The sequence below is a fragment of the Pseudorca crassidens genome, chromosome 12 (genome assembly GCF_039906515.1).
Source record: "Pseudorca crassidens isolate mPseCra1 chromosome 12, mPseCra1.hap1, whole genome shotgun sequence".
In the NCBI taxonomy this organism is placed as follows: domain Eukaryota; kingdom Metazoa; phylum Chordata; class Mammalia; order Artiodactyla; family Delphinidae; genus Pseudorca; species Pseudorca crassidens.
This window is the reverse complement of record NC_090307.1, coordinates 40,423,995-40,451,804: the sequence shown is the minus strand read 5'-3', so window position 1 is coordinate 40,451,804 and position 27,810 is coordinate 40,423,995. Positions and strand designations below refer to the sequence as shown.

Genomic DNA, 27,810 nt, shown 5'->3' with positions numbered 1-27,810 from the left:
CTGTCTGCCATGCCTTTTCATGTTGCTATTTTCTAAGCTAGTAGTAATGTAAAAAACTTTAAAATTAAGCTACCAATGGCAGGCAAAATGGCACCTTTGTTGGTTCCATATGCTTGATTGTATAAGGTGAATCCCTCAAAATAGGAAGCAAGTACCGTATTTGAAGACATCTCAAACAAAATGGGTAGGAGTTTTGACCTTTAACTTCATAATTCATGCACTATAACATTTCACGCATTTTGCTTTCTAACTTTATTTAAAACTCTGTTTAGCATTTACTTTTTTGAGGAAAGGAGGAATTCTCAGACATATCATTATTCAGTTGCAAAGTATCCCTTTTCAGTTTCTTTAAAATAAATAGCAATAGTCCCTGGATTTATGAGCTTTGTGAGACAGATAAAGTGGTAGTTGAAAGCATTAAGCCAGCCATAACTAGCATGAAAAGGAGCCACTTCTACACGTTTGGGTGATTCACATTGAAGGTCATTGTATATTGATACTGCTTTCTCTTTGTGAAAAAGGTTGTTCTTGGTTATTTTGCTGTTTGGCCTTCAATCTAAATGTTCACCAGTCTTTCCCTTGTTTTTTTTCTTTAGGCCGTGTTCTTAATGACTTTGTAGCACTTGAAGTTATATCAGCCATAGACTTCTTTGCAGATTGTCTCTGATGGTCCTCAATGTGGATTCCTTTATGCTCGTTGCTCAGGGAATGACACATTCCCATGTTTCTTTCCAAATACTTTATTATATCAAGCTTCTCCTCAATACTTGAAACTTGGCTTTTGCATGTACTGCTTGATGTTTCTGAACCAGGATGCTTAGACATTTAGGAGATTGTTTTCTTATATTGAAAAGTTCACAATGTAAAAGGATAGCAAAGCACAACCTTGTAGTGTTACATTCCTGAGGAACTGAGATAACTGATGGTTGTTTCAGGTGTGTGGGTGTGTGCATTGTGTAAATTCCTACATGGACCAGTTCAGCTGGGTGCAGTTTTCTGTATTCACATAGTGTGTTTCACAAAAAGAACTGTTCAGGAGCAAACATGAAGTTTGCATTATTTTCAGATTATTCCCTAATATATAAATCATGTTGGAACAAATCCATCTTTTCAAAGTAGTGTTCTAATAGACTCACTGTGTTCTAGATGATTTGGGTCAGGGCTTCCTAAATTATCTGTGGTGAAGAACCAGGTTTGATTATTTTTGTCCATCTCCATGGACTAAAACTTTTTAAAAATTTATTAAAAATTAAATACTATAAAATGAAATGTGACAACATTTTTATTAAAAGTTTCAATAGGCAGATTATATTTTAGTAAACATAATCTGAACAGGCACAACATAGGAAAAAATGATAAAAAGCTTCATTGAAAGTATGCATACAGGTGATTAATACAGAGAATGACTATTACATAACTTTTTCTTGTTTGCAATCATAACTAAAAAAAAAAAAAAATGTATGTGTGAAATCACAATTCCCCCAGAATAAGTGCCTATACACACTTTGAATGAGCGCCAGCTATATCAGTAGTACTATGTATGTTAACATTGAAAGTTTTTAATGTGATACACAAGCTTGCTCCTTCATTTATAACCTGTGCAGTCTTGTTTGGAGAGGTGATATGATACTCACAGGTGATAACATATATTTAAACTCTTTCTGTTTTGTTTTATTAACACTCACATAGAGAAATATCACAATAGTATATTGCTAGGAATGGAAAAGATTTTAAAGCAGTTTCAATAAGCTTTGATTATTCATTCTAAACTTTTAACTTTTTGTTCAAAATGAAGGAAGTGGTGGTATGTTTTCAAAATTTGTCTCTAGCCCTTTATCACTAACCAGTTTCAACAATTCTTTAAAATTATAGTTAAATTTAAAATTCTTTCAATGAAAGAAATGGATTTTCTATGCATGGATCTTATTTTGATGGAAAATAAAATTTGAAACATCTAATTTGAGAGGAGTTCAATGATAATTTTTCACAGATGTTCAATATCAAGATCATCATAAATAGGGAATTCCCTGGTGGTCCAGGGGTTAGGACTCTGCGCTTTCACTGCTGGGGCCTAGGTTCGATCCCTGGTCAGGGAACTAAGATCCCACATGGCGCACAGTGGGGCCCAAAAAAAAAAAAAATCATCACAAATAAATTTTATTGAAATTATGGAATATGACATAAAAATACATAGTGACGCTGCTCTTCCAAAGTACTGCCATTCATTTTTGCTTTTCAATCTGATCTGCCATTGAAGACAATGTTGGATTTCAACCTTGCAAAGAAGTACTAAAAATCAGTAAAAAAATAACAATATCAGTCAGATAAGGCACATTGGCTCTCCGGTTCCTATCTTATAAAAATTGTGACCAAATTAGTTCCTTACATTGCAGAAACACTTAAGATTTGTTCCAAATTCCCAACAAAACTTTTCCCTTCTATAGCCATCATGCCTCAGCATGTAATTTGTTAGCGGTTGGCTTCTGTATTAGAAATAAATAGAATAAACTCAAATTTTATGCATTTGCCTTTATAAAATCCACATTTTTAACATGTTGCTAAGCACACTATTTAATTCACCTGATTTTTTAAATAGTAAAACATTCTAGATGAAGGAATTAATATGTTTATTTATAATTTGATTCATGGTCCAGAATATTTTCCTATTGCTGCTGTGCTGTCAAACGACATTTATGGATAATGTAAGCCTTCATAGTTTTATACTGTTCAAAATTGGTTATGTTTGTTGGCAATGAGGCCAAAAAATGCTGTTCTTTCTTCATATCATTATGATGTTTAAAATGCATGTGTACTAGAAAAACTGGCATGTTAGTGGAATATTTGCATTCTTCAGCTTCCAATGACAAACACTTTGCTAGTTTTATTATATGGAGTTGTTTTTGAATTACTAGCTAGTTCCTGCATAGCCACATCAAGCTATAGTGTCATGAGAAAAGAGTACTTGAGCTACTCTCTTTTCTACAAATTTACCCAACATCGCGCATACACCTTTGATACAGTCTTGCACTAATGTTTCAACAATTGTACATGGTCTTTGTGTTCTTAGCAAACCAAATTGCTACTTTATAAGCCTACAAAATAGTAATGATTATATGTGAATATTGTACACTGCTTCTGTTGGATCAGTACTCTTTATTTCAAAATCCCTTATTTCTTTATGTATGTATGTAAATGCTTCTTAACTTTTGATAATTTCATTGCTTCTTTAGCCAGAATATATCGGTGGGTAACACACTGTGGTTTTAGCACTTTACTGTCATTTATGGCCACAAAACTGAACTCAGTATATGAGGGATCACACTTCTAAGTAAAACTAGTATGAAGTAAAGCTAGTATGACCCCTTGGCCTTTATTTCTTTAGAATCACTTCCATCATCATTATTTGGTTTATAGTAATAAACTACTTCTGTATTCAGAAACGGGATGTCTTGGCGGGGGGAGGGATAAATTAGGAGTATAGGTTTAACAGATACATTCCACTGTATATAAAATAAACAACAAGGATATTTTGTATCGCACAGGGAACTACATTCATCATCTTGTAATAACTTATAATGGAAAAGAATCTGAAAAAGAATACATATGTGACCATACTTTGCTATATACCTGAAACTAACACAATATTGTAAATCAACTATACTTCAATTTTTTTTAATAAAAAAAGGGATGTCTTTTCTTGACCAAAAAGTCCAGTGAAGCTTGTTTCACTACATATAAAATAAAATTGTAAATAAATAAGTAAAATATTACTTCCCTAATTTAGCTAATAATATAAAATCACAATTTAGAAACAGGATTGATTAAGAATTAAAACAGTATTGTGACTTCCCTGGTGGCGCAGTGGTTAAGAATCCACCTGCCAGTGCAGGGAACACAGGTTCGATCCCTGGTCCAGGAAGATCCCACATGCCGCAGAGCAACTAAGCCTGTGTGCCACAACTATTGAGCCTGCACTCTAGAGCCTGTGAGCCACAACTACTGAGCCCGCGTGCCACAAATCCTGAAGCTCACGTGCTCTAGGGCCTGTGCTCCGCGACAAGAGAAGCCACTGCAATGAGAAGCACACACACTGCAAGGAAGAGTAGCCCCCTCTCTCCACAACTAGAGAAAGCCCCACGCAGCAATGAAAACCCAACACACCCAAAAATAAATAAATGAAATAAATTTATTTAAAAAAAGGATTAGGGCTTCCCTGGTGGCGCAGTGGTTGAGAGTCCGCCTGCCGATGCAGGGGACACTGGTTCGTGTCCCGGTCTGGGAAGATCCCACATGCCGCGGAGCGGCTGGGCCAGTGAGCCATGGCCGCTGAGCCTGTGCGTCCGGAGCCTGTGCTCCGCAACAGGAGAAGCCACAACAGTGAGAGGCCCGCATACTCCAAAAAAAAAAAAAAAAGGATTAAAACAGTATTACTACAGCAACTCAGTTATTATAGGTAAAAATCATGTAATTAAAAAATTTTCTCAGATTTTAATACAATTTTGGGGTAAAAATGACAAACTATTCTTGAAATATCACACATTATACCACGGTTTTAGTACAAAACTAGTCTGCAGCTCATGACTCAGTCATGATTTCAAAATCACCTGGAAGAGTCTGTGTCCGATTTAACTACCCGAGCCCACCAATAACCCATGTGTGGATTTTTAAAAATATTGGTATGTCCTATGTAATGTAACATATGTATGCTAAAAGTTATTTGTTGTTTATCTAAATTTCAAATTTAACTGGGAGTCCTGTATTTTTATTTGCTAAATCTGGAAACCATATTTTGCCTACTATATAGTTGCATAGATTATCTCATGTTTTCTTCAGAATTTTAGTTTTTGTTTTTATATTTAGGTCTATAATTCCTTTTGAGTTATTTTTTAAATTTATTTTTTATTGAAGTATAGTTGATTTACAATATTGTACCAATCTCTGCTGTACAGCAAAGTGACTCAATTATACACATATGGACATTCTTTTTTTATATTCCTCTTTTGAGTTAATTTTGTGTATGGAGTGATGTAAGGATTGAAGTTTTATTTTTTCCTTATGGCTGTGCAGTTGTCCAGGATCATTTGTTGAATACGCTATCTTTTCCCCCATTGAGTTACCTTCCTACCTGTGACAGACACACACTAAGGTGACCACTAATGTGTCATGTCCTTGTACAATTCCTTCCTTTTGAATGGGAGTGGAACTTGTAACTTGCATCTAGCCAACAGAAGGTGACAAAGGTAGAGGAATTTTGCAGATGGAATTAAGGTCCCAAATTTGTTGCTTTCGAGTTAATCAAAAAGGAGAACCTAGGTAACCTGATTTAATCAAGCAGAAGCCCTTAAAAGAGAGAGTAGGGCCCTCTCTGTAAAGAGCTGTCCTGCTGGACTTAAAGAAGCAAGCCTCCATGGATTCCACAACTGCAGGGATATGAATTCTGCCAACAACTACGTGAGTTTGAAAGACGACTTCAAGCTTCATATTTGTCCATGGCCAACACTTTAATTGCAGCCTTTTAGGATTCTGAGCAGAGACCCCAGTTAACAAAAGCTGTGGGATAATAAATGTATGTTGTTTTAAGCTTCTAACTTTGTGGTAATTTGTTGCACAACATTAGAAAGCTAATACAGTACCTTTGTCAAGAGACGATTGATCACCTATATGTGAGTCCATTTCTGGACTCATTACCCTTTTCCAGTTATCTCTCTAATCCTAATACCAGTGCCTCAATGTCTTTATTACATAGCTTTATAAGAAATTCTGAAATTAGGCAGTGTAAATTCTTCAACTTTATTCTTTGTCTTCAAAATTGTTTTTGCTATTCTAGTTGCATTGAATTTCTATATAGATTTCAGATTAAGCTTGTCAACTTCTACAAAAGAATATACTGGGAATTCACTGAATCTATAAATCAATTTGGGGAAAACTGACATCTTAACCATATTGAGTCTTTTGATCCATGGACACAATCTCTCTCTCCATATATTCAGGTCTTTTTCAATTTTTCTCAGTAGTACTTTTTAATTTTCACTGTATAATAATGTATATATTTTGTTAAATTTATCTCTAAGTGATTTCATATCTGGGATGTTACTATAAATATTATTTTTGTTTCAATTTCTATTTGCTAATATAGAAATATACCTTATTTGTATATATTGTCCTTATACCCTGCAAGCTTGCTAAAATTAATAAGTAATTTTGATATTCTGAATTCCTTATGATTTTCTACATATATGATCATGCTGTCTATACATAATGGCAGTTTTATTTTCTAATTTCTGAACTCTATGCCATTCATTCATTCATTCATTCACTTATTCATTTTCCTTATTGCACTGGCTAAGATCTCCAATACGATACAGAGGAGATGCAAAGAGATGTGCTGAGAGTGGGCATTTTGGGGTTTTTCCCAATCTCATATGGCATGCATTATTTCTTTCATCATTAAGTCTAATTGTAGCTATGGTTTTTGCGTAAGTACCCTTTATCTAATTGAGGAAATTTCTTTTTATAACTTGCTAGATGGTTGTTGAGTTTTCTCAAATGCTGTTTTTGCTTATATCAATGTGATCATATAATTATCTTTTTTTCTATCAATATAGTGGATTGATTTTCAATTGTTAGGCTAATCTACCTTTTCTGTGATAAATCCCATTTGGTCATTTTATATTACTCTTTTTACATATTGCTATATTTAGTTTGGTAACATTTTATTAAGAATGTTTTCATTCATGTTCATAAAGGATTTTGGTTTATACTTTTCTTGTAAAGCCTTTGGGTTTTTTTTTTTTTTAATCAGCCACATAAAATGTTCCTCTTTCTTCTACCTCATGAAAGAATTTGTGTAGACTGGTATTACTTTTTACTTAAATTTTAAGAGAATTCATCAGTGAAGCCATCTGAGCCTGAAGCTATCTTTATGAGAAGTTTTTAATTACAAATTCAATTTGTTTAAATGATTTAGAGCTAATAAGTGTTCTATTATGTCTTGATCTGTCTTGGTAATTTGTGTCCTTAAAGCAATTTGTTTATCTAGGTTGTCAAATTTATTGGCATAAAGTTATTCATATTTCTTTATCTTTTTAATGACTAGGATGTGTAGTGGTGTCTGTCTTTGATTCCTGATACTGTAGTTTGTCTTCTGTCTTGATCTGTCTAAAGTTTTACCTTTTCAAAGGATTTGTTTTCATTGTTTCACTGTTTGTCCATGTTATACTTCATTCATTTCTGCCCTAATCTTTATTAGTTCTGTCCTGATTGCTATGGGGGTTTAGTGTATTCTTCTTTTTCTGGTTTCTTAATATGGAAACACTGTATTGATTTGAGATCTTCCTTATTTTCTAAAATAGGTGTTTAGAGCTATAAATTTCCCTCTATACACTGTTTTAACTGCACCCCCTAAATTTTGATGTGTTATGTGTTCATTTTCATTCAGTTCAAAATATTTTCTAATTTCCCTTATGAATTCTTTGACCCATAGTATATTTAGAAGTGTGCTACTGAATATTAAAATAATTGGTGATTTTCCAGATAGCTTTCTGTTATTTCTTGTTTAATTTCTTTGTCTCAATGTCAGTTCTTTTTGATTTGCTGACACTTGTTTTATGGCTCAGCATATAGTTTATATTGGTAGCTTTTTCATGTGCACTTAAAATGAATGTTAATTAGATTGAATTGGTTGATAGTCTCATTTGTGTTCTATAACCCTATTGATTTTTCTTCTTCCTCTATTGCTTACTGACAGAAGAGTGTTGAAATCTCTAACTTTTATTGTTTTTTATTCTATTTTTCATTTCCATTCTGTCATTTTTCCTTCATATATTTTTAAACTCTGTTGTTAGGTGCATACTCAGTTGGATTACTTTGATGCTTTGATGAACTGAACCCTTTATCATTATGAAATGTCTGCATTTTCCCTGGCAGTTTTATTGTTTTGATGTCTACTTTGTCTGAAATTAACAACCATTCCAACTTTTTTTGACTAATGTTTGAATGGTACATTCTTTTCTATTCAATTTACTTTTAATCTGTCCTCACCTTTATATTTTGTGTGAGTTTCTTGTAGATAGCATATAATTCAGTCTTGCTTTTTTATGCAGTCTGAGAATCTTGTCCTTTGATTTGGGGCATTAAGTTCATTTACATTAGTTGTAATCATTGACATGTTTGTATTTCAATCTACCATGTTGCTTTTTAATTTCTCTCTGTCCCATCTGTACTTTTTCTTTTTGTTCTCTTCTTTTAGGTTAATTGATTATGTTTTGGGATTTCCTATTGACGTATTAGCTATGCTTCTATGTTTTGTTTTTTAGTGGTTCTAAGTTTTATAATGTTAACCTTTAACTTACTACATTCTGCTTTCAAATACTATCATTCCATGTTATATAGAATATATGAACCTTATATCAATATGCTTTTGTCCTTGGTGCTATTGTTGTGAAACATTTTGCTTCTACATATATTTAAAATATCGATACATTGTTATTATTACTGCATTAAACAATCTTTTAAAGAGATCAATTAATGAGAAAGAAAAGCCTTTTATATTATCTGCTTGGTGATCATTTGTAACTAACTTACTGTTTGTAACATTTTATTTTTCTTTTACCAGGTCCAGGTTTCTATCTGGTGTCATTTGCCTGTGCGTGAAAAACTTCTTTGACATTTAATGCAGTGCAGATTTGCTGTCAATGAATTATCATAGCTTTTGTTTTTCTGAGGGAAAAAAATCATTCCTTCTTTATTTCTGAAGGATATTTTCATTGAATATAGAATTCTAGGTTGATAGTTCTGTAAGCTCTTTAAAGATATCATGCCTTTGTCTTTTGGCATGCATAATTTCTAGTAAGAAGTCTGCCATCGTTCTTTATGTTCTATATGTAATGTTTCCTTTTTCTGTGCTTACTACTGAGATTTTTTTTCTTATCACTAGTTTTCAGTTATTTTATTAGGATGTGAATTGATGTGGTTTTCCTTATATTTTTCCCACACAGGCTTTATTGAGCTTCTTTAACAAATTTGAAAAATTTTAGGCTTTTATCCCTTCAAGTATATTTTCTGTTGTACCCCCATTGTTTTCTTCTGGCACTTTAGTATGTGTGAGTATGTACACATGTATGTATACCTATATGCATGTATATATATATAAACACAAATATTCATACATAAAAACATTAGATTGTTTCATATTTTATAAATGTTACCAATATTCTATTTCTTTCTCCCCTCCCCTCCCCTTTCTCTTTCACTGACTCATCTTTTTTTTCTCTCTGCTTCATTTTGGATAACTTGTCATTCTGTATCTTCATGATCACTGATCATTTCTTCTGCAGGTATCTAAGGTACTGTTCATCTCATAAAGTGAAATTTTCATTTAACACGTTATATTTCTCTTCCCCAGAAATTCCATGTTTAACAAAATATTTCTTACATTTCTCTCCTTATCATGTTTTCCATGATATCTTTGAAAATATTTGTAGTAGCTCATTTTAGGTCTTTTTAAAATAATTCCATCATTTCTGTTATTTTTCAACTTCTATTGATTGATTTTCTTCTGGTTATGGGTCACATTTTTGTTTCTTCATTTGTCTAGTAATTGAATGTCATACATTATGAATTTTCTGTTGTTCAGTGCTGAATTTGGTTTTGTTCCTCTACAAAGTGTTGAGGTTTGTTCTGGACAGCAGTAAGTTTGCTTTAAGATTAGTTTGATCAATTCAAGGCCTTTATTTAAGCAGTTTTAGAGTAATTCTAGTTTAGCCTTTACTCCAGGGTTAATTTTGCCACACACCTAAGGTGTGGCCCTTTTGTGATCTGTCTTGAATGCTGCTGTATTCATTGAGACCTCTCCACTCTGACTGGTATGATTTCCCCATCTCTTGAGTTTTGTGAATTGTTCTTTTTGCAGCTTCCCCGTAATTGTTCTTTCCCTGGAGTTCCTCATGAGTTTTCATCCTGCACATGCACAGATTGGTATTCAGCCAGAGACTCAAGCAGACCCTTACGCTCCCTTCCCTTGGATACTTAGTCCCTCATATACTAGCCATTTCTGCTTCCCCCAACTCTAATCTCTGATTCCTCAACTCAGTGAGATTGCTCGGCTCCATTTGTGTCCCTCCTCTGTGCTGCAATTTAGAAGTTCCCTTCAGGCAGAAAACATAGGCTATTGTTGAATTCACTGAATTTTATTCTTTTCTCTCAGACAACACAATCTCTGCTACCTGTTTCCTACTCTTGAGATAGGTTTTTCTTCTTTTCTTGAGATCAGTTTTTCTTGTTTCAGTTTGGAGGTTAATTTCTGACCTACTCAGGACTGGAAGCAAAAATCTGTCGCTTTCATTTTTAGTGAATATTTTTGTTAGGTAATAGAATTATTTTAACTTTAAAAGTCATTTGTAAGTTTTATTATTGTCTCCTTGAAGTTTGTGAAGTGCCTGCTTTTCTGTTGGCTTTTGAGAATTTTTTATTTGTCCTTGATTTTTACCAATTTTACTATGCTGTGCTCTGTGGTGGATTTTGGCTTTCTCTGTATTTATCCTCCTTTGGATTCACGCTACTTCTTTTTTTTTTTTTTTGCGGTACACGGGCCTCTCCCATTGCAGAGCACAGGCTCTGGACGCACAGGCTCAGCGGCCATGGCTCACAGGCCTAGCCGCTCTGCGGCATGTGGGATCTTCCCGGACCGGGTCACGAACCCGTGTCCCCTGCATCGGCAGGCGGACTCTCAACCACTGCGCCACCAGGGAAGCCCCACGCTACTTCTTAAATTTGTGGCTTGATAACAGTTTTGAAAACTTCTCTGCATTATCTCTTCAAATATTACTTCCTCCTCATTCTGTCTTTTTCCTTTCTTCTAGTATTATAATTACATTTATTTTAGGCTCTTTTCATCATGTTTCACACATTCTTTTACATCTCTCCATCCTTTTATGTCCATCTCTTCATGTTAGTCTAGATATTATCTTTGGACTTTTATTCCAGTTTACTAATTGTCTCCTCAGATATATCTAATCTGCTGATAAGTTTTTCATTGTATTTTCAGTCCTAAAATTTTCATTTGATTTTTTCTAGTTTCCAGTTCTCTGCAATATCTTCATCATATCGTTTAATTTCTTAATCACGTAAATCACAATTATTTTAAAGTCCATGTTTGATAATGTCAATATGTAAACCTCTTGTGGCTCTATTCCTATTGACTTTTTTTCTCTTGTAAGTCTGTTATTTTTATCTTTTTGTATGCTTCATTATTTTTTATTGAATGTTAGACATTGTCTGTGGAAAAATTAGATATAATATGAGTTTCTGTTTGATGTTATCTTTCTCCAGAGAGAATTTGCTGCTGCTTCTTGCAGGCAGTTAGCATGGTTCAAATAACCTTAACCCAGTCTTAGACTGAGTGGATTTGAAGTCCAATTGTAGTATGGGCTTTTCTATTACATTCTTATTACTAGCTTTTTAGGGATCTCAATTGAGAGTCTAGGGGTTTTGACAGGACCTCTTTCTTGGAAGGCTCTGAAGTCTAAATTTTGTTTCCACCCCTGTGACACTGCTTAAAGCTCTTCTCAGCTTCTCAGCCAGCACTTCCTTCTGTCTTGAACAGAAGAGTGGCAACTAATGTAAAGCTAACTTTTCTTGTTTACCTTTTTTTTGGGGGGAGGGGTTATCTTGCTGAGCAATTGTCTTTTTTTTTTTTTTCTTTCCTTCTTGTTTACCTTTGATCTGGGATCTTGATCCCTCATGTCCTCACTACCTTGGTAACACTTCAATGCCTTCAAACAGATTTTTAAATATATAATATATTTTGTTCTCATAGTTATTCATGAAGGGAGGATTAAAACAAACTAATCTACAGTGTATTCTGTCCAACCCTTTTGAGAATTTGGAGGTACTGGATCCTGATGGAGTTCTATAGGGTACTTAATCAACAAATTGTAGAAAGGTTGTTGGTAACTTCCTCCTGCTATAGTTCCTTTTTGTGCCTTGGCTAGGCACCTACTCTCTACCGAGTCCCCTTACTCTCTATAAAGATCACTCAATATAATATGTAGATCTAAACACTTTAATTTTAATTACACTAATTTGTTTAGTTAATGTTTTGGTCTATGATAGGTCTTCCTTTCCTTTTTTGTCTTTTACTATCTCCCATTTATATTTCATGTCGCGATTCCTTTAAGTACTGAGTAGATTATCTTGCCTTTTGTTATTTCGTTTGCTTCCAGCTGCCCACCACAGATGGCTTATTGGCCATCTTCTGTATTAGGTGGGCATAAACAATTTAAAGTGAAACTTCTTTAACATGGCAGTTACACCATTTGTACTCTGCCACCTCTCTGACATTTTGGCTTCATTCATTCTGCCTCACCCTGTCCACCATGCCCTGGACTACTTAGAGTTCACCATACATATTTATTTTCATAATCTCTGGTTTTCTACTCATATTCTCCCCACTGCCTGAAATGTCCTACCCTACATACACTATACACCTTCACATATACCTTTATCATTAATAAACTCCAATCTGTCTTCCATAATTTAGTCTAAATGTCCCCTCTATTATGAAAATGCCCCAACTTCCCCTCCCCCCACTAAAGGCAAAGGTCGCATCACTAATGGTCCTCAACTCTTTGCAATAACACTCTTATCACATAAAATGTTTTCCTCCTTAGCCAAAATTTGAGAGCCATGAATGTTGGGATTCTCATCAAACTTTGTATTCCTGGCAGCTAGGACAGTATCTCACGGGCACTTCCAGATGCCCGTCCTCCTCACTCACCCCAAGGTGACAGCCTATACCTTTGGGTAAAATTATAGAGCAGGAGGAGGATAATAATACCAAATGTGTTTATCCATAGTATTTTGTTTATATATACTCTTCCCTTCTATTGTTAAACAAATATGCAAGATTTGACTTTTAGCTGCAAAAGTTTTGCTTATTTATGTATTATTGTTTATTATGTATATTGCTTAATAATGTATTATTTTAAGTATTTTTTTAAATAGTTCTAGGACTGTATTTGTTTGGGAGTATCTTTTACAAATTGGAGGACACCCTTAACTGAAAAAGGATTGGGGGAAAACACAATTAACTTTACATTTTTGAAAGCCCGGCTTGTCCAAAATTTTCATAAATCTTCCTTCTGAACTTAATGTTGTCTCTCTCAAAATATGTCAGCCTTGTTTATGATATGAAAGTCAATTATGTCATGACATATTTTTTTAATAACTCAAAGTAGGAATCCTGAGGCAGTTAGTTGCCTTTTATTCTCAGGTGTGTCTTACAACCAGTCTGTTTGCCTATCCCTAATCTAGGTTGATATAGCACACATTTTGTGGTCTTTCAACATAGTTTCTTGTTTTAAAACCATTTCATCGAACATTTTAGAAAGTAATATAATGATGTGCTTTAAGTTTAGATTCTCATCTGAAAAGCAAAAAGTGCTCTTGTAATTTACTGTTTCATAGATCCAAACCAAATAAGGCATTGAGATTCCTATGTTTATTGACCCTGTGTAATATAGAGATATAGTTGGAATTTTTCCTGCATTTATAGAATTTTTATTAACTTTTAAAGACTTATTGGAAAAAAGTACTTATAGAAGAAGTAAGTGGCTCCTGCAAAAAGTACAATATATTTTATAATAAGTAAAACTAAGTTATCAAATTCCTTAGGATACAAATTAGGTCATTTAGCTGTTGCTGCTCCTGCTTCCTACTTACTGGTTCATTCCACAAATATTTATTACTTTAAGTATCTTTTATTTATAAAGACCAGTGTCATTGAAATATGAAATTGCCCCTCTCCTCGAGTTCCGTACAACGTGTACTGGAGAGGGGCCAAACTGTATGCAAAAAAAAATTATTGAGCACCTATTATCTCTTATTGAGATACAGCAATGAATGAAAGTGATGGTATCTTTTGAGGTCACTGCCCTCAAAGGTTTCACAATTTCCACAAGGAGAAATGTACATTCTTACACATCACAAAGAAAGTTAAAGATGTGAAAACAGCTAACTGCGATAAAGCAGGATGAAATAAATATGACAATAAAGGGCTGAACAGAGTTGTCCTTGGGTGCCTCCTGGGGAAGGCACAGCTTATCTGTGCTTGGGAAGTGAGGGAACTACAGTGGGAGGCAGTGGTACTAAGCCAGCCTTAAAACAAGAGTAGACTTTCAAAGCATAGAAAAAGGAGTTAGGGCATTTGAGTACTAGGAAATTGCATCACTCATTTTATCTTTTATCAGTTTCTAAATGAAATCTTTTCTCTTGGTTTTTTACAGTAAACTAAAATAGCTAGTAAAAAATGTTCTAAATTTTTAAAAGTCGGGATTTGGTACTATATAATTAAAGGACTAAGAATTCTAAAAAATTCGCTTGAGCTCCCAGGGAGAGCTTGCCCTTTAAGGGTGACCACCTCTTTGGTTTGGTAGTTTTTTGTTCATTCAGAAATGCTTCTCATTAGGTTTCTTCAACATTTCCGGTCTGCAGCCATTTATATGGGGGAGAAATGAATATGGAAGACACTAATCTTTAGTAAAAGGGCTGTGATTCACTTTGGGACATCTTGATATAATAAAGAGCCTGGTTTTACCTTCCTCCTATTTCCTGCAAGTAGACTATAGGTTATATTTCTTGGTATTTTGTAAATGCTCTTTTTCAAGAGAGTTTATTTTTATTTTCTAGTCTCAAAAATATAACACAAATACTTTTTCCCCTCAACCAACAACATAAATGCATTCTGATTTCCCCTTCAGGGACAGTTGGTCACATTCAAATAGTGTTAACTTTATGTTTTCTAGAAGGTGTATTAAGAATACTTTGTTAAAGCTTTCCTTCATTTGACACAAACTAATCTTGTTTGCTTCCTTTAAGAAGAAAAACTGCATTGAAACATCTTGCCTACATGCAGTTTTTGTTTCCATCCTTGAGCCTGGCTGTTACTAGAGGGATATATGAGAGGACAGTGAGCCCCAGGATACTCTGTCCAAACGTAACGCCAAGGGAGTGGCAGGGGAAAACTGGTGTTAGCTCTTTTGGATCGTTTTCTTGTGCTGCATCCCTAACTGAATCCAAGTGCCCTTGGCTTTATTATTCAATATGTCTTGTTTTTATTTTGTACCTGTGAAGATTGTCCTCACCACTTCTAATTTGGCTTTGTCTCGTTTTCTCTATAAAAATTATTTTAGCTTCTTTCTGATCTTCATTAAATAATTAAAGCTAGCCTTGGGTATCTGTTTCCTCTTGTAGATTTAGAAAACCGTGTATAAAGCTCCTTTTTTTTTTCTTTTAGCAATTATGATCATATACATGGAAGTGATTTGAATCAGTACTACTGTTATGTATTTCTATGGTGAATGATTGTCCCATCCCATCAAAATATTTAAATCCCATCAAATATTTAGGACTCTCCTCGCAATTGTATTTTTGTCTTACTCAATCTTCATTTGTGTCTCTCTCAGATTTAGTGACCAGATAGATAAATTAAGATGCTGATTTAAGTTCTTGAGCATGTGAGTCATATAAGGCAGTAATGTTAAAACACAGAATTTGCTAGGGGAAATAGAACCAAGGGGCATTCAGTAATTTTTTAGTATGTCTGTTAGTTGATAGGTGAACATTTACTGATTGGTATAATTTCTCATCTATCCTTTTCTTTTCTCTCATTTCCTTGGGGTACAACAACCCAATCCGAGGGTTTTCAGCACTTAAGGATAACATAAACTATAGAGCTTATCAAACCCAACCATTTTACTAACAATCTAAATCGCCTCTAAGAGATGTAAAATGACTTGCCCAAAATAATAGAATTCCCAAGTAGCTGTACTGGAATTCTAATCAAGGTATTTTGACCTTAAGTATACTGTCAATTATTCTGTGCTCTGTATTCATTTTTATAGCAAATCAACACATTCCAGCTTTCAGGAAATGTAGTAATGATTAAAGAATATGAGGTTTAGCCTTTTCTGAGTCTGGTAATTACTGTTAAAAATTTTGGCAGGCCCATAGTGTATGTATCTTAAGAGTTGGTACCGCATTTGGTATCTGTTGCTAATATTCTGTCTTTTGTACAATCTTGTGTGCCTATACTTTTTAAATCTCATAATTATTGGCTTCAGTGCCTTTTAGATTCAATAATCCTAGATTGTGCCACAGTCCCTGGGAAATAGAAAAAGTTATTAGAGCCTTGCAAATGTGTTGGACTGCTGCATTCTGTTACTTCCGTTGATGGCCTACAGCTTTAGCGATTGTGCAGTGGAGAAGCTTAAACCTCGAGGGCCCATTAGATTTAACTTGTTTGCTGCGTTGATATCTATATGTTAAATGACAAGAGAGTTCAGGTTATTGAATAATTTAAAATTCAGCTCTAATTGGTGTCATATGACCTGGAAAAGGCCATGGATGATGCCAGGAGCATGCTGTGAATTTCTTATAAATAATTCATAAATTAGATGATTCATTTGCCTGGATGTCTTGCTAAATGCCAAAGTTTGTAAGTTATAACTGATGATATAACACCTGTAAGTATTTAGTTCATAACACTAGAAGGTAATCTACCTTGATGATCTAGCAAAATCTGCCAGTATAGGAGAGTTAATTGCACTGGGGAGAATGAACATTTATTTGGGATGAGACTTTGGCAAACCATACAGTGCAGCTGTTGCATTACGTAGCTTCTGTCAGCTTGACAACTGGTTCATGTAAGCTTGACTAAAAATGCAGCTTGTCATTCTGTGCCTTATTTTATATTAACTCCAAATGTTCTGGGTAATACAATGACCTGCCCCACACACAGTAGTTTAGGTTTAGAAATATTTATCTAGCTCTTGAATTTCTGACTCCATCATAAAATAAAGAGGATAGGGGGAAATTCTGAAGTTACAAAATTGAGATTTTTATTCTTATAAGGCTGTCCATGGGAATATGAGGATTGTTTAATAGGGTGCTTGCCAGGATCGTAAATTATTATTTACCATTAGAGAAATGAATACCAATAAGATCTGTTGGTGCTATTGACTAATCCTGTAGTTAACAACTCATAAATGCATTGTAAGTAATCTCTTCCTAATTATATAAATAACAACCTGTTGCAGGAAATAATTACTGCAGTTTAGTTTGGCTCTCTCCTTACGGCTCATAGCAGAGATTGGCCAGGCCTGCAAAAATGATTTGCAGAAATTTATAAAACATCACTGTTTACTTGTTGATGGTGTTTCGCGAAGCAATACTGCAGTTATTTTTTATTATGTGAGAACACCAGAAAGCCCTAGATTACCATAGGAATGTGTATGTTCATATATGTACCTACACACCTGTGTGTGCTTCCATGCATGCATACAAGATCATATCATAAATGTTTATAAAATAGACATCCTTTATTTTCTATGAAGTCTTTTAAAAATATCTGTCATATTTTAAAAGAGTATCTTAAAGATTCTGAAAACCTTCCAACTCAGAAATTTACTAACTTTCAGTATCAGAAAATTCTTCTTTGTGTCCAAGATAAGTCTCTCACACTTTTTTTAAAACCTTATACTTTTCTCATTGGTGTTTTTTTATCTAGTCATTGGCCTGTGTCTACCCAAATTAAGAGATATTATGCTTCTACTCTGTCATAAGCCAAGTATTGCCTGCATTTTCTCCTCATCTTTCTTTTGTACAGTAAATCCCACAGCATACCCTGTCAAAGATTTTATGGCTTCATTTCTGCCACATCTAGAGTCTAAAGATGTAGCCAAGGTTATGGTACCTTTTATATAAGACAAATCCTAATATGCTACCATTTTGAACTTAACATTTTTATCTGTTGTTTTCCATAGATCATTTTCTGTCTAAACTTTTTTTTTTTTAATTTATACAATGTGTGTGACTTGCCCAGGTATATTCTTCTACATGCTTTATGTTTATTTCTAATTAAGCACTCAGTCCAACTCATTTTCATCACACAGAAAACATGTAAATAGATAGCACATCCCAAGTCATATTGTTCAGTTTGCTTATTGAGTTTTGACCATATCTTAGGATATTCATAGACTCCTTTAAATGGAAGAGCACGCAACGTAATTATCAAGTTCACTTGGCAAACTGTGGGATGCTAAATCTAGCTAACTGTATCGTTTTGTACAACTCATGAGCTAAGAATGGTTTTAGCTTTTTAGATGGTTGGGAAAAAAAGAATATTTCATGAAATAGGAAAATTATATGAAATTTAAATTTCAGTGTGTCTACAAATAAGGTTTTCCTAGAATAGTTATTCATTTATGTATTATCTCTTGCTTTCACACTACAAAAGCATAACTGAGTAGTTATGACAAAGTCTGTATGGACTGCAAAGTTTAAAATGTTTATTGTCAGACCCTTTACAGAATAAATTTGCTGACCCCTGCTATAAAGCTATGAAAATACAGCCACATGCAGCACTATGTATGAACTTCACAAATATAACTTTGGGTGAAAGAAGTTAAACACAAAAGAATGTATATCATATGATTTCATTTATACTTTAAAAATAAGCAGGTAAAACTGAACTCTAGTATGGATATTTAAGCAGAGAAGTGTTAAAGCAAAGAAGTGATTCCCATTAAAGTCAAGGTAGTCATTCCCTTTGGCAAGAGAGGTAGAGAGTGGTGATTGCTCAGGGCCATCAGGGTCTTCTGAGTACAGAAGACAAGGGTCGTCTTCTGTATCTTGGATGGTAGTTACATTGGGCATTGCCTTGCTCATAACTGTTTTGTGTACTTTTCTATGTTTCATGTATTTCATATTAAAGAATTTTTTTAAAAAGATCTACAGCAGGAAGCAATGGAAGATTATGGATTTGGAGTGAGGCATAGCCCCATGTCTCACATACTATATTGATGTGACCTTGGGAAAGTTGTGTTGATTCCTTGAACTTCATTTTCTCATCTGTAAAATGCTAATTATAATAACTACCTTACAGAATTGTTGTTAAGAATAATAGGTTGAATATGTAAAACATTTAGCACAGTATATGGTAAACTCTGAGTTGAGAGCAGCCAAAGTGACAGGGTGTTCTGGGAGCATGTTCTGCATTCAGTGGTCAATGAAGGTGACCATTTAGAGCCAAGTTATCTCATCAGAAACAATTTGCATGACATTGTCTTCCCTGACCTTCATTTTTCATTTCTCATCTTCACTCCTTTAAAAATTATTTTGAATTATTTAAATATATTAGTTTCAACAAGAACTTCATAAAAGATATCCAAATGACCATCAAGCATATGTTCATTAATATCATTACATATCAGGGAAATGGAAAATAAAACCACAGTGTTATTTAACTATACAGGCACCAGATTGTCTAAAAATGAAACACACTAGGGAGTGTTGCTGTGAATGTGAAGCAACTGGGACTCTCTTAATTTGCGGATGGGGGTGTGAAACAGAATAACCACTTTGGAAAGCTTACTGGCGTTTCTAATAAAGTCAAATATGCCTACCCTGTGCCCAAGAGAAACAAATGTGTATGTCTAAAAAAAAGGCTTGTATGAGAATATTCATAGCAGCTTCATATATAATAGTCCTAAACTGGAAACAACCTAATCCAATAAAAGGATAAACAAATTTTGCTTTATTCATACAATGAAGTACTATGCAGCAGTAAAAAAGAATGAACTATTGATATGCACAACAACACAGAAGATACTCAAAAATTATGTTGAGCTTAAGAAATCAGGTACAAAAGGGTAGCATACTGTATGATTCCATTTATATGAAGTTCAACATAGGCAAAACTAATCTATGATCATAAGAATCAGAACAATGGTTACTCCTGGGAGTGTGAGGATGTGATATTGACTAGAAAGAACACAAAGGAACTTTCTGGGGTAATGGAATTGTTCTATAACTTGATGTGGGTGATGATTACTTGGGTAAATGCAAGTATAAAAATTCATCAAGCTGTATACTTAAGATATGTGCATTTTATTATGTATAAGTTATGCCTCCATTTAAAAAAATATCTAATGTTTTCTAAGTTAGTGTTATATATCTGAAAAATTCATGTCAAACCCATATACCAGAGACAGCAGTTTGGGATTTGTTGTTAGTTTAAGCCTCAGTTAAGAGAAGTTATATTTGTAAATATCATATAGAAAGCATGGAGCAGCCCCAGAAAGAAAAATACATCAGTTTCATTTAAGCCCACTGTGACTTCCGTGTGTCGCAAAGGCAAATTAAGCCCCATCCAAAGCACTTTATATGAATTATCTCATCTAATCATCACAACAACCTTAAGAGGCAGTGCAGGATGTTAGTGTTAAGACTGACATCCTTTATATGAAGGAGAAAGATGAAGAACCTCTCTATTATCTCAAGCAATTCAACTCTGGCCCAACTACAAACCTCACTGTAGCAAAATGAAGATAGATAACTGAACTCATTTTCCTTGAAGACAGTTCAGAGATAATCTGTTGTAACTGAATGTGCCCCTTGGTGATCTCACCCCACCCCACTCCCCCTGCACACATACACCACAATGTTCTCCTTGAAAGAAGTTGGATAAATATAAGGTTTGTGTTTCCTTTTTGTAAATTAGTACCCTTATAAATTAGCACCCTTGATAACTGCTCATCTGTCTCACCACCACGTTCAGTTTTGATGTAGCTGCTATTTTTAATCCCTGGTTTTCTGTTGAGGAACCTGAGGCTCAGGCAAGTTGGATAATATGTTATATTAGTTTTTATTGCTGTGTAACAAATTACTACAAACTTAGCAGCTTAAAACAACACACATTTACTATCTCACAGTGTCTGTGGTTCAAGAGTCTGGCACAGCTTAGTTGGGTCCTATGCTCAGGGTCTTAGAAGGCTGCAATCAAGATGCCAGCTGGGCTACATTCAGTGGGTTGTTGGCAGGATTTATTTCCTTGCATATGTATGGTAGGTGCCTCATTTTCTTGCTCACTGTTGTCTGGAAACTGCCTTCTGCTCCAGAGGTCATTGCCACATGAGCCCCTCCATAAGCCATCCCACCCTATGTATAATAGTTTGCCTCTGCTAATCCCAAACTCCCATTCCTTCCCCCCACCCCCACGCCCCTTGGCAACCACAAGACTGTTCTCTATATCTGGGTCTGGGGTTAGCAGATGCAAACTATTATGTATAGGATGGATAAACAACAAGGTCCTACTGTATAGCACAGGCAACTATATTCAATATCCTGTGACAAACCATGATGAATATGAAAAAGAATATATTGGGTTGGCCAAAAAGTTCGTTCGGTTTTAAGTAAAAATAAAAGACTCATTTTCACCAAGAATTTTATTGAACAATGTATTCACTAACTGAATGAACTTTTTGGTCAACCCAATATATATGTGTAACTGAGTCGCTTTGCTGTACAGCAGAAATTAACACAACATGTAAATCAACTCTACTTCAATAAAATCTTAAAAAAAAAAAAAAAGCCCTCCCACCACACAGTAGCTTATTTCTTCAAGGCCAGCAGGAGAATCTCTGATCTTGGGGAGGGCACCAGACCCTCTGTTAAAGGGCTTACCTGACTAGGTCTGGCCCGCATGAGATAATCTCCCTTTTTATTAATTCAAAGTCAGCTGGAGCCTCAGTTACATCTGCAAAGTCCTTTTTGCCATATAAGGTAACATAACCACAGGATTGATCTGATCATATTCACAAGTTCTACCCTCACTTAAGGGGAGGAGATAATACAGGGTGGGGACACCAAAAGGATGGGAATCTTGAGGACCATCTTAGAACTCGGTCTACCAAGTTGCACAGTCACCCAGCAGATAATTGGCAAAGCAGTATTCTCTTTGAGCAAAACATGCATGGAAATCATTAAGTTGTAGTGCCTCTCAAAAACATAAAAGCTAACTACAAAATATTTTAGAAATATTCCAAATACCTGACATTTGTGAATAATGTAACACTCAACATCATTAAAGTAAGTGTAAGCTATATAAATACCTAAAAATGCACATATGTAAATAATGTTAAGGAACAAAAATGAGAATATAAAATAATATATACATGCTATCTACTGTTACATTAATGATACATGGATTAGAAACTATATGATGATATAAAATAGTTGATTTAAGTTTCTGGACTTTTAAAAAAATTATTTCTCATTTTAAAAGTATAATCTATAAAAAGATGGTTTATCATACAAAATAGCAGGTGATAAATGGTAAATATTTCTGTTGACAGTAAGTGCTACAGAAGTTCAGAATAGGGGAGATGAATGTGGACTAGAGTTTTCCTTTAGGTGTAAAATAAGGTTAATTTTTTTAATGAGGTAGTTTATCATAAATTTTGCCCTAGGACTAGTTCCTTTTATGTAGCTTGTCATCTGCTCAGTGTCATCTGCTCAGCATATAAAATTACATGGCTTCTTTGAAGAGGCCCAAGACATCTCCCCAGATGTGGCTCATTCTAATTTAAACAGAACTCCTTTAACATTGCTTTAGAAACTCAAAATCTTAAAAGAGTCATTGTAATAGCCCCCTTTTATCATAGGAGAGGAAAAATTGTATTGCTATATATATGTTAGGTGACACTTTTTACCAATCAGTTCATCATTTTCAACTATTGCAAAGTAAATTGGTGGGATTTTTTTTCCCCCTCTGCTAGGGATCTCAATTATTCATTCATTCTAGAGTACATGTCTCTGGAATACATAACCATCTCAACTGTTTATGAATTAGTTCTTACTTTAAAAGAAGTTGGGGCAAACTGAATAATAGCCTCCCAAACATGTCCATGTCCTAATTCCTGGAACCTGTAAATGTCATTTTATATGGCACAAGCGACTTTGTATGACAAGAGGCTTTACAGACGTGATTAAGTTAAGGATCTTGAGATGAGGAAATTAGCCAGGATTACATGGGTAGGCCCGATGTAATCAAAGTGGTCCTTAAAAGAGGGACAAAGGAGCAGTGCAATGGCCCATGGTACAGACCAGTGGTTCTCAAAGTGTGGTTCCAGATTGGAACTTGTTAAAAATGCAGATTCTCTGACTCCACTCTAGAGTTACTGAATTGGAAACTCTGGGGAATAAGCCAAGCAATTCACATTGAACAAGCCCTCCAGGTGATTCTGATACATCCTAAAGTTTGAGTGTCATTAATACAAACTAAGTTTTGCTCTCCTTGATGAAACAGGGTTGAGGCTAAAATGCTGGGAAAGCTCACTCTACTGGCCTGTCAAAGGTAGTTTGCAACTCTTCCTTTCTGCCTGAGTTCTATCAGACTATAATCACTTGAACAGCTTAATTGAAAAATCACTTACGTTTACAGCTGAAATTAAATATGTTTTGTATTTAAATAACTGCTTTTGATTAGAATCATATTTTGTGGAAAGTGCTTGGTCTTGTCTGTGTGCTGTAAAGATATTTATAAGAACTCATCAAATTTCTAGCAGTAACTAACATCCTGTTCAGTATAAGGTGAAATGTTCTACATCAAACCTCATGCTATGTAATGGCCAATCGAAAGATACTTAAGGTGGCTGAATGGATTTCTTGGCTTAGTATTCAAAATTAAACATTTTAAGGCATTAACATTCAATGTTTTTCTTCTTCTCAAAGTTGATGCTATATACCCCTCATTATTTGCAATTCCTGAAATCTTGCTTAAGCAGCGAGCGGCAACACTTTCTTTTTCTCATCCTTGTGGATTTACTGAAATGTAGATTGTTTGAAAATGAGATTAGCTTTATGGCACATGTCTGTTTAGCTATGTGACTACTATCATTTATTAATTAAGAAGACAAAAACACAGCTTTGTCTTGGTAAACATATATCACTGAATTCTGAAAAGTCAAAATAACTCCTGTTGTGCTCTTATTTGACAAGTGATCTTGCGATTCCTTTTAGGTATCCGATAGGAAAAGCACTCTCTGGTCTTCATCTGTGGAACTGGATGGTTCCTACTTGAGTGTAGCCAAACCACAAACCCACACTCAAACCAAGCAAAGGCCTAAGTCTGCAAATCAGGACTCAGCTTCAGAATCCCTTGCGGAATTTAGGAATAATTCTTTGAAACAAGCAGCCCTTCATTATCCCAAAGAGGATGTGGACAAGGTGCCATCAGAGACCAGAACATGTAATTATGGATCCCCAGGGAAAAAACTAGTAGATGCAGTACCTACAGAGAAAGTTCCACCAGAGGACCTGAACATGAAGGAATGCCAACACCGTAAGGCTACTCCACCTAGTCAGTGTTGTGGTCATAGACTTTCTGAAAATGCGGATCATGTTCGTGAGAGCCATCCGACAAACATGGTCCCTGAATATTCCAGGACACATCTGGAATCATGCAGGTATTGTGGGCTTTCCTGGGCATCTCTGATGCGTGGCCAAGGGGCACTGCAGCCTAGTGAAACTGATGTCAAAAAGCAGCTCTCAGAAGATAGAAGGCAGCAACTCATGCTTCAGAAAATGGAGCTGGAAATTGAAAAGGAACGCCTTCAGCATCTACTGGCCCAGCAGGAGACAAAACTACTCCTAAAGCAGCAGCAGCTTCATCAGTCTCGACTGGACTATAACTGGTGAGTCCTACCTGTTCTTTCAGCAGTATCTATAGCTTGGAGAACACAGTATAAAATGACAGCTGTGTTACTATAACAGATGTGTAGGAACAGAAGTTCCTCGGGACTTTGGTTTGCTCAAGATGCACAGCAGCTATGACTTGCAAGTAAATTGCACTGTCTTTTGGGGAAGACTTGAAAGATTACCTTGTCTTCCAAAATGTTAGCTTAGAATATCTACTTCTCAGTAGTCCAGTATAATTTTTGCTGGATTCGAAAGACAGTATTTTTAAATATTACCGTTACACAAAATCCTTTGCTGTTTGATGTCATTGTAGAGAATATTACCATTAAGTAAAAGCATGAGGTTTCAGGATGTGAAATCAGACTGAAGTGTGGCTAGCTGTCATCATTCCATGCAACGAATGATGGGAACCTTCTAAATTCAGTCTTTTCTGGTCATGAAGCATAGCCTCTTCAATAACCAGTTTCTTATACACATACCCACATTTAAACTGTTCTTCCTCTAACAATTTTTCCCTGAGAACAATGTTTCAAAAGCTAAAGTCCTGTTTTATATCATGTAGTGTTCAGCATAGTTTTACATGCAGAGTCATAAAGTTTGTTATCTTAGTTTAAAAATAGTAATAAATCAGACACAATTGTATTTTAAACACAAGAAAATATGACATTTATGTCTTTTTTAAAAAGTAAGTTTCAAGTTTTCATAGGGAATTTGTGTGTGTGTGTGTGTGTGTGTGTGTGTGTGTGTGTGTGTGCGCGTGTCTTTCCCTGCCATTTCCTCCTTGGTCAAACATACCATTTCCCCTTTGTACGCATTCTTAGACACATAGATCCTATACAGACACACTTAATACTAGTGTTATTTTCTTTTACTTCTTGGAGTTAATTTTCTTTCATTTTCAGATCTTGCCTAATATTTTTTAAATTTTAATTTCTTTGAAAGTTCCATCTTGAAATTTTTCCTTCAGTGTAATACTGACTCTTCTAGGAAGCAAAAGTGGTCTTCCTCTTTCTCTTCATGATCAGTTTTATTCTTCATTGTTGAAACCTGGAGGCTTTTAAAGGAAGTGAAAATGAAGTCTCTTGTAACAAGATTGTAACCAAAGGCTGAAATGTTGCTTCAATTTTATGACCCCAGTCTCTAATACTCCAGTTCATGTGTAGTCTCTCCTGAGAACTTCATTCAACAAACATTTATCGAATGCCTATGTTATGTGAGGAATGGTTCTAGGTACTTGGGATAGGTAAAAAAAATTTCAAGTGCGGTCTTTAAAGAGGTCACAGTCTAGCAGGGGAGAAAGGGTAATTTTAGACTAGGCATCATGTTCATTTGAACAGGATTGTATGTTCAAATAGTGCTGCATAATGATAATAAAGTCTTTATTGTTCTCTTGATCACCCCAGCTGATGGGGTGATCAAGGACACATCAATGGACACATAGGATCATAGTGATCCTATGGACACATAGGATGCCCATAGTGATCCATAGTGATCAATGGACACATAGGATGCTTCCATCTCCTGGCTATTGTAAATAGAGCTGCAATGAACATTTTCGTACATGACTCTTTTTGAATTATGGTTTTCTCAGGGTATATGCCCAGTGGTGGGATTGCTGGGTCATATGGTAGTTCTATTTGTAGTTTTTTAAGGAACCTCCATACAGTTCTCCATAGTGGCTGTACCAATTCACATTTCCACAGCAGCACACGAGTGTTCCCTTTTCTCCACACCCTCTCCAGCATTTATTGTCTATGGATTTTTTGATGATGACCCGGTTTATTTCCGGGTTTTCTATTCTGTTTTATTGGTCTTTGTGACTGTTTATATGTCAGTTTGTATGTGTGGGTGTGTCTACTCATTTGATTTTGTATTTTGATTTAGAGCTATGTATTTTGATTTAGAGCTTTGATTTTGTATTTTGAAAGAGCTATGAAACACAGATTTTGAACAAGTTTTGTGTATATAAATTGTAAACGTTTATGCATATGTATAGAGATTTTTAAAAACTTTTTATTTTGAAACAATTAGATTGATAGAAGTTGCAAAAACCAACTTCTCCCAATGACTACATTTTATACAACTGTAATATATTACCAAAACTAGTAAATTAACATTGGTACAGTGTGTATGTGTATTTCTATGCCATTTTATCACGTGTGGATTTGTGTAACCACCACCACAATCAAACTACAGGACTATTTCAGCACCACCAAGATTTCCTTTGTACTCTTCTGTTAGAGTCACTCTCTGCGCCCCCATCCCTAACCCCTGGAGACTCCTAATCTGTTGTCTATGTCTATAATTTTGTTATTTTGAAAATGTTATATAAATGGAATTATACAGTATGTGAAATTTTGATATTGGCTTTTCTCATTCAGCATAATGTTCTTGACATCCATCTAGGTTGTCGCATATATTGTACCTTTTGATTTCTGAGTACTATTCCACGATATGGATATACCATGGGATGTTTAACCATTTATCTGTTAAAGGACAATTGGTTGTTTTCAGTTTTTTTCTGCTACAAATAGAGCTGCTATATATTCTAATACAAGTTTTAGTGTGGCCTAAGGTTTTTGTTTCTACAAATGAAAACTAGGAGTAAGATTGCTAAATCTTATGATAAGATCATACTTAACTTATACCACATTAAGTTTAAAATACTTTTCTACCAGTATGAAAGATCATTTCTCCACCTCCTTTCCGGCATTTGATAGTGTCACAGGTTTTTATTTGACATGTTCTAATCTGTGTGTAGTGATATTTCATTGTCGTCTTAGTTTGCATTTTCCTAATGGCTAGTGATATTGAATATCTTTTCATTTGCTAGTTTGCCCTCCTTCCATCCTTTTGGGTAAATTGTCCCTTTAATATCTCTTGCCATATTCCAACCGGATTGTTTGAATTGTTTTCCTGTTGAGTTTTGAGAGTTCCTTATATATTCAAAGGATATAAGTCCTTTGTCAGATAGGTGGATTGCAAGTATTTTCTCCTGGTCTGTAGCCTGTCTTTTCAGTCTCAAAAAGGATCTTTCACAAAGCAAAAGTTTTCAATTTTGATGAAGTTTGATTTTTTTTTATTGTAGATGATATAAAGTTTCCATAATGACTGTTGAATTTTGTCAGATACCTTTTATGTGTTAATTGATGTGATTGTTTGATTTTTCTCTTTTAGATTGCCAATATGGTGGGTTGCATTGACAGTTCTTTTTAATATTGACCTAGCATTGTATCCCTGGAATAAATCTCCTTGGTCATAGTGTATAATACTTTT

The 27,810-nt window shown here is 34.9% G+C and overlaps 1 protein-coding gene across 5 annotated transcripts in view; it reads left to right on the top strand.

Moving 5' to 3' along the window:
- KIAA1328 (KIAA1328 ortholog) overlaps positions 1 to 27,810 on the top strand; it is a 386,783-nt gene that overhangs the window by 204,498 nt on the left and 154,475 nt on the right. For all 5 annotated transcript variants that reach the window (XM_067699299.1, XM_067699298.1, XM_067699301.1 and 2 more), the window contains one exon: positions 23,857 to 24,530. In XM_067699299.1, coding sequence (XP_067555400.1) covers positions 23,857 to 24,530 — 674 coding nt within the window. The remainder of the gene's footprint in view (positions 1 to 23,856; positions 24,531 to 27,810) is intronic.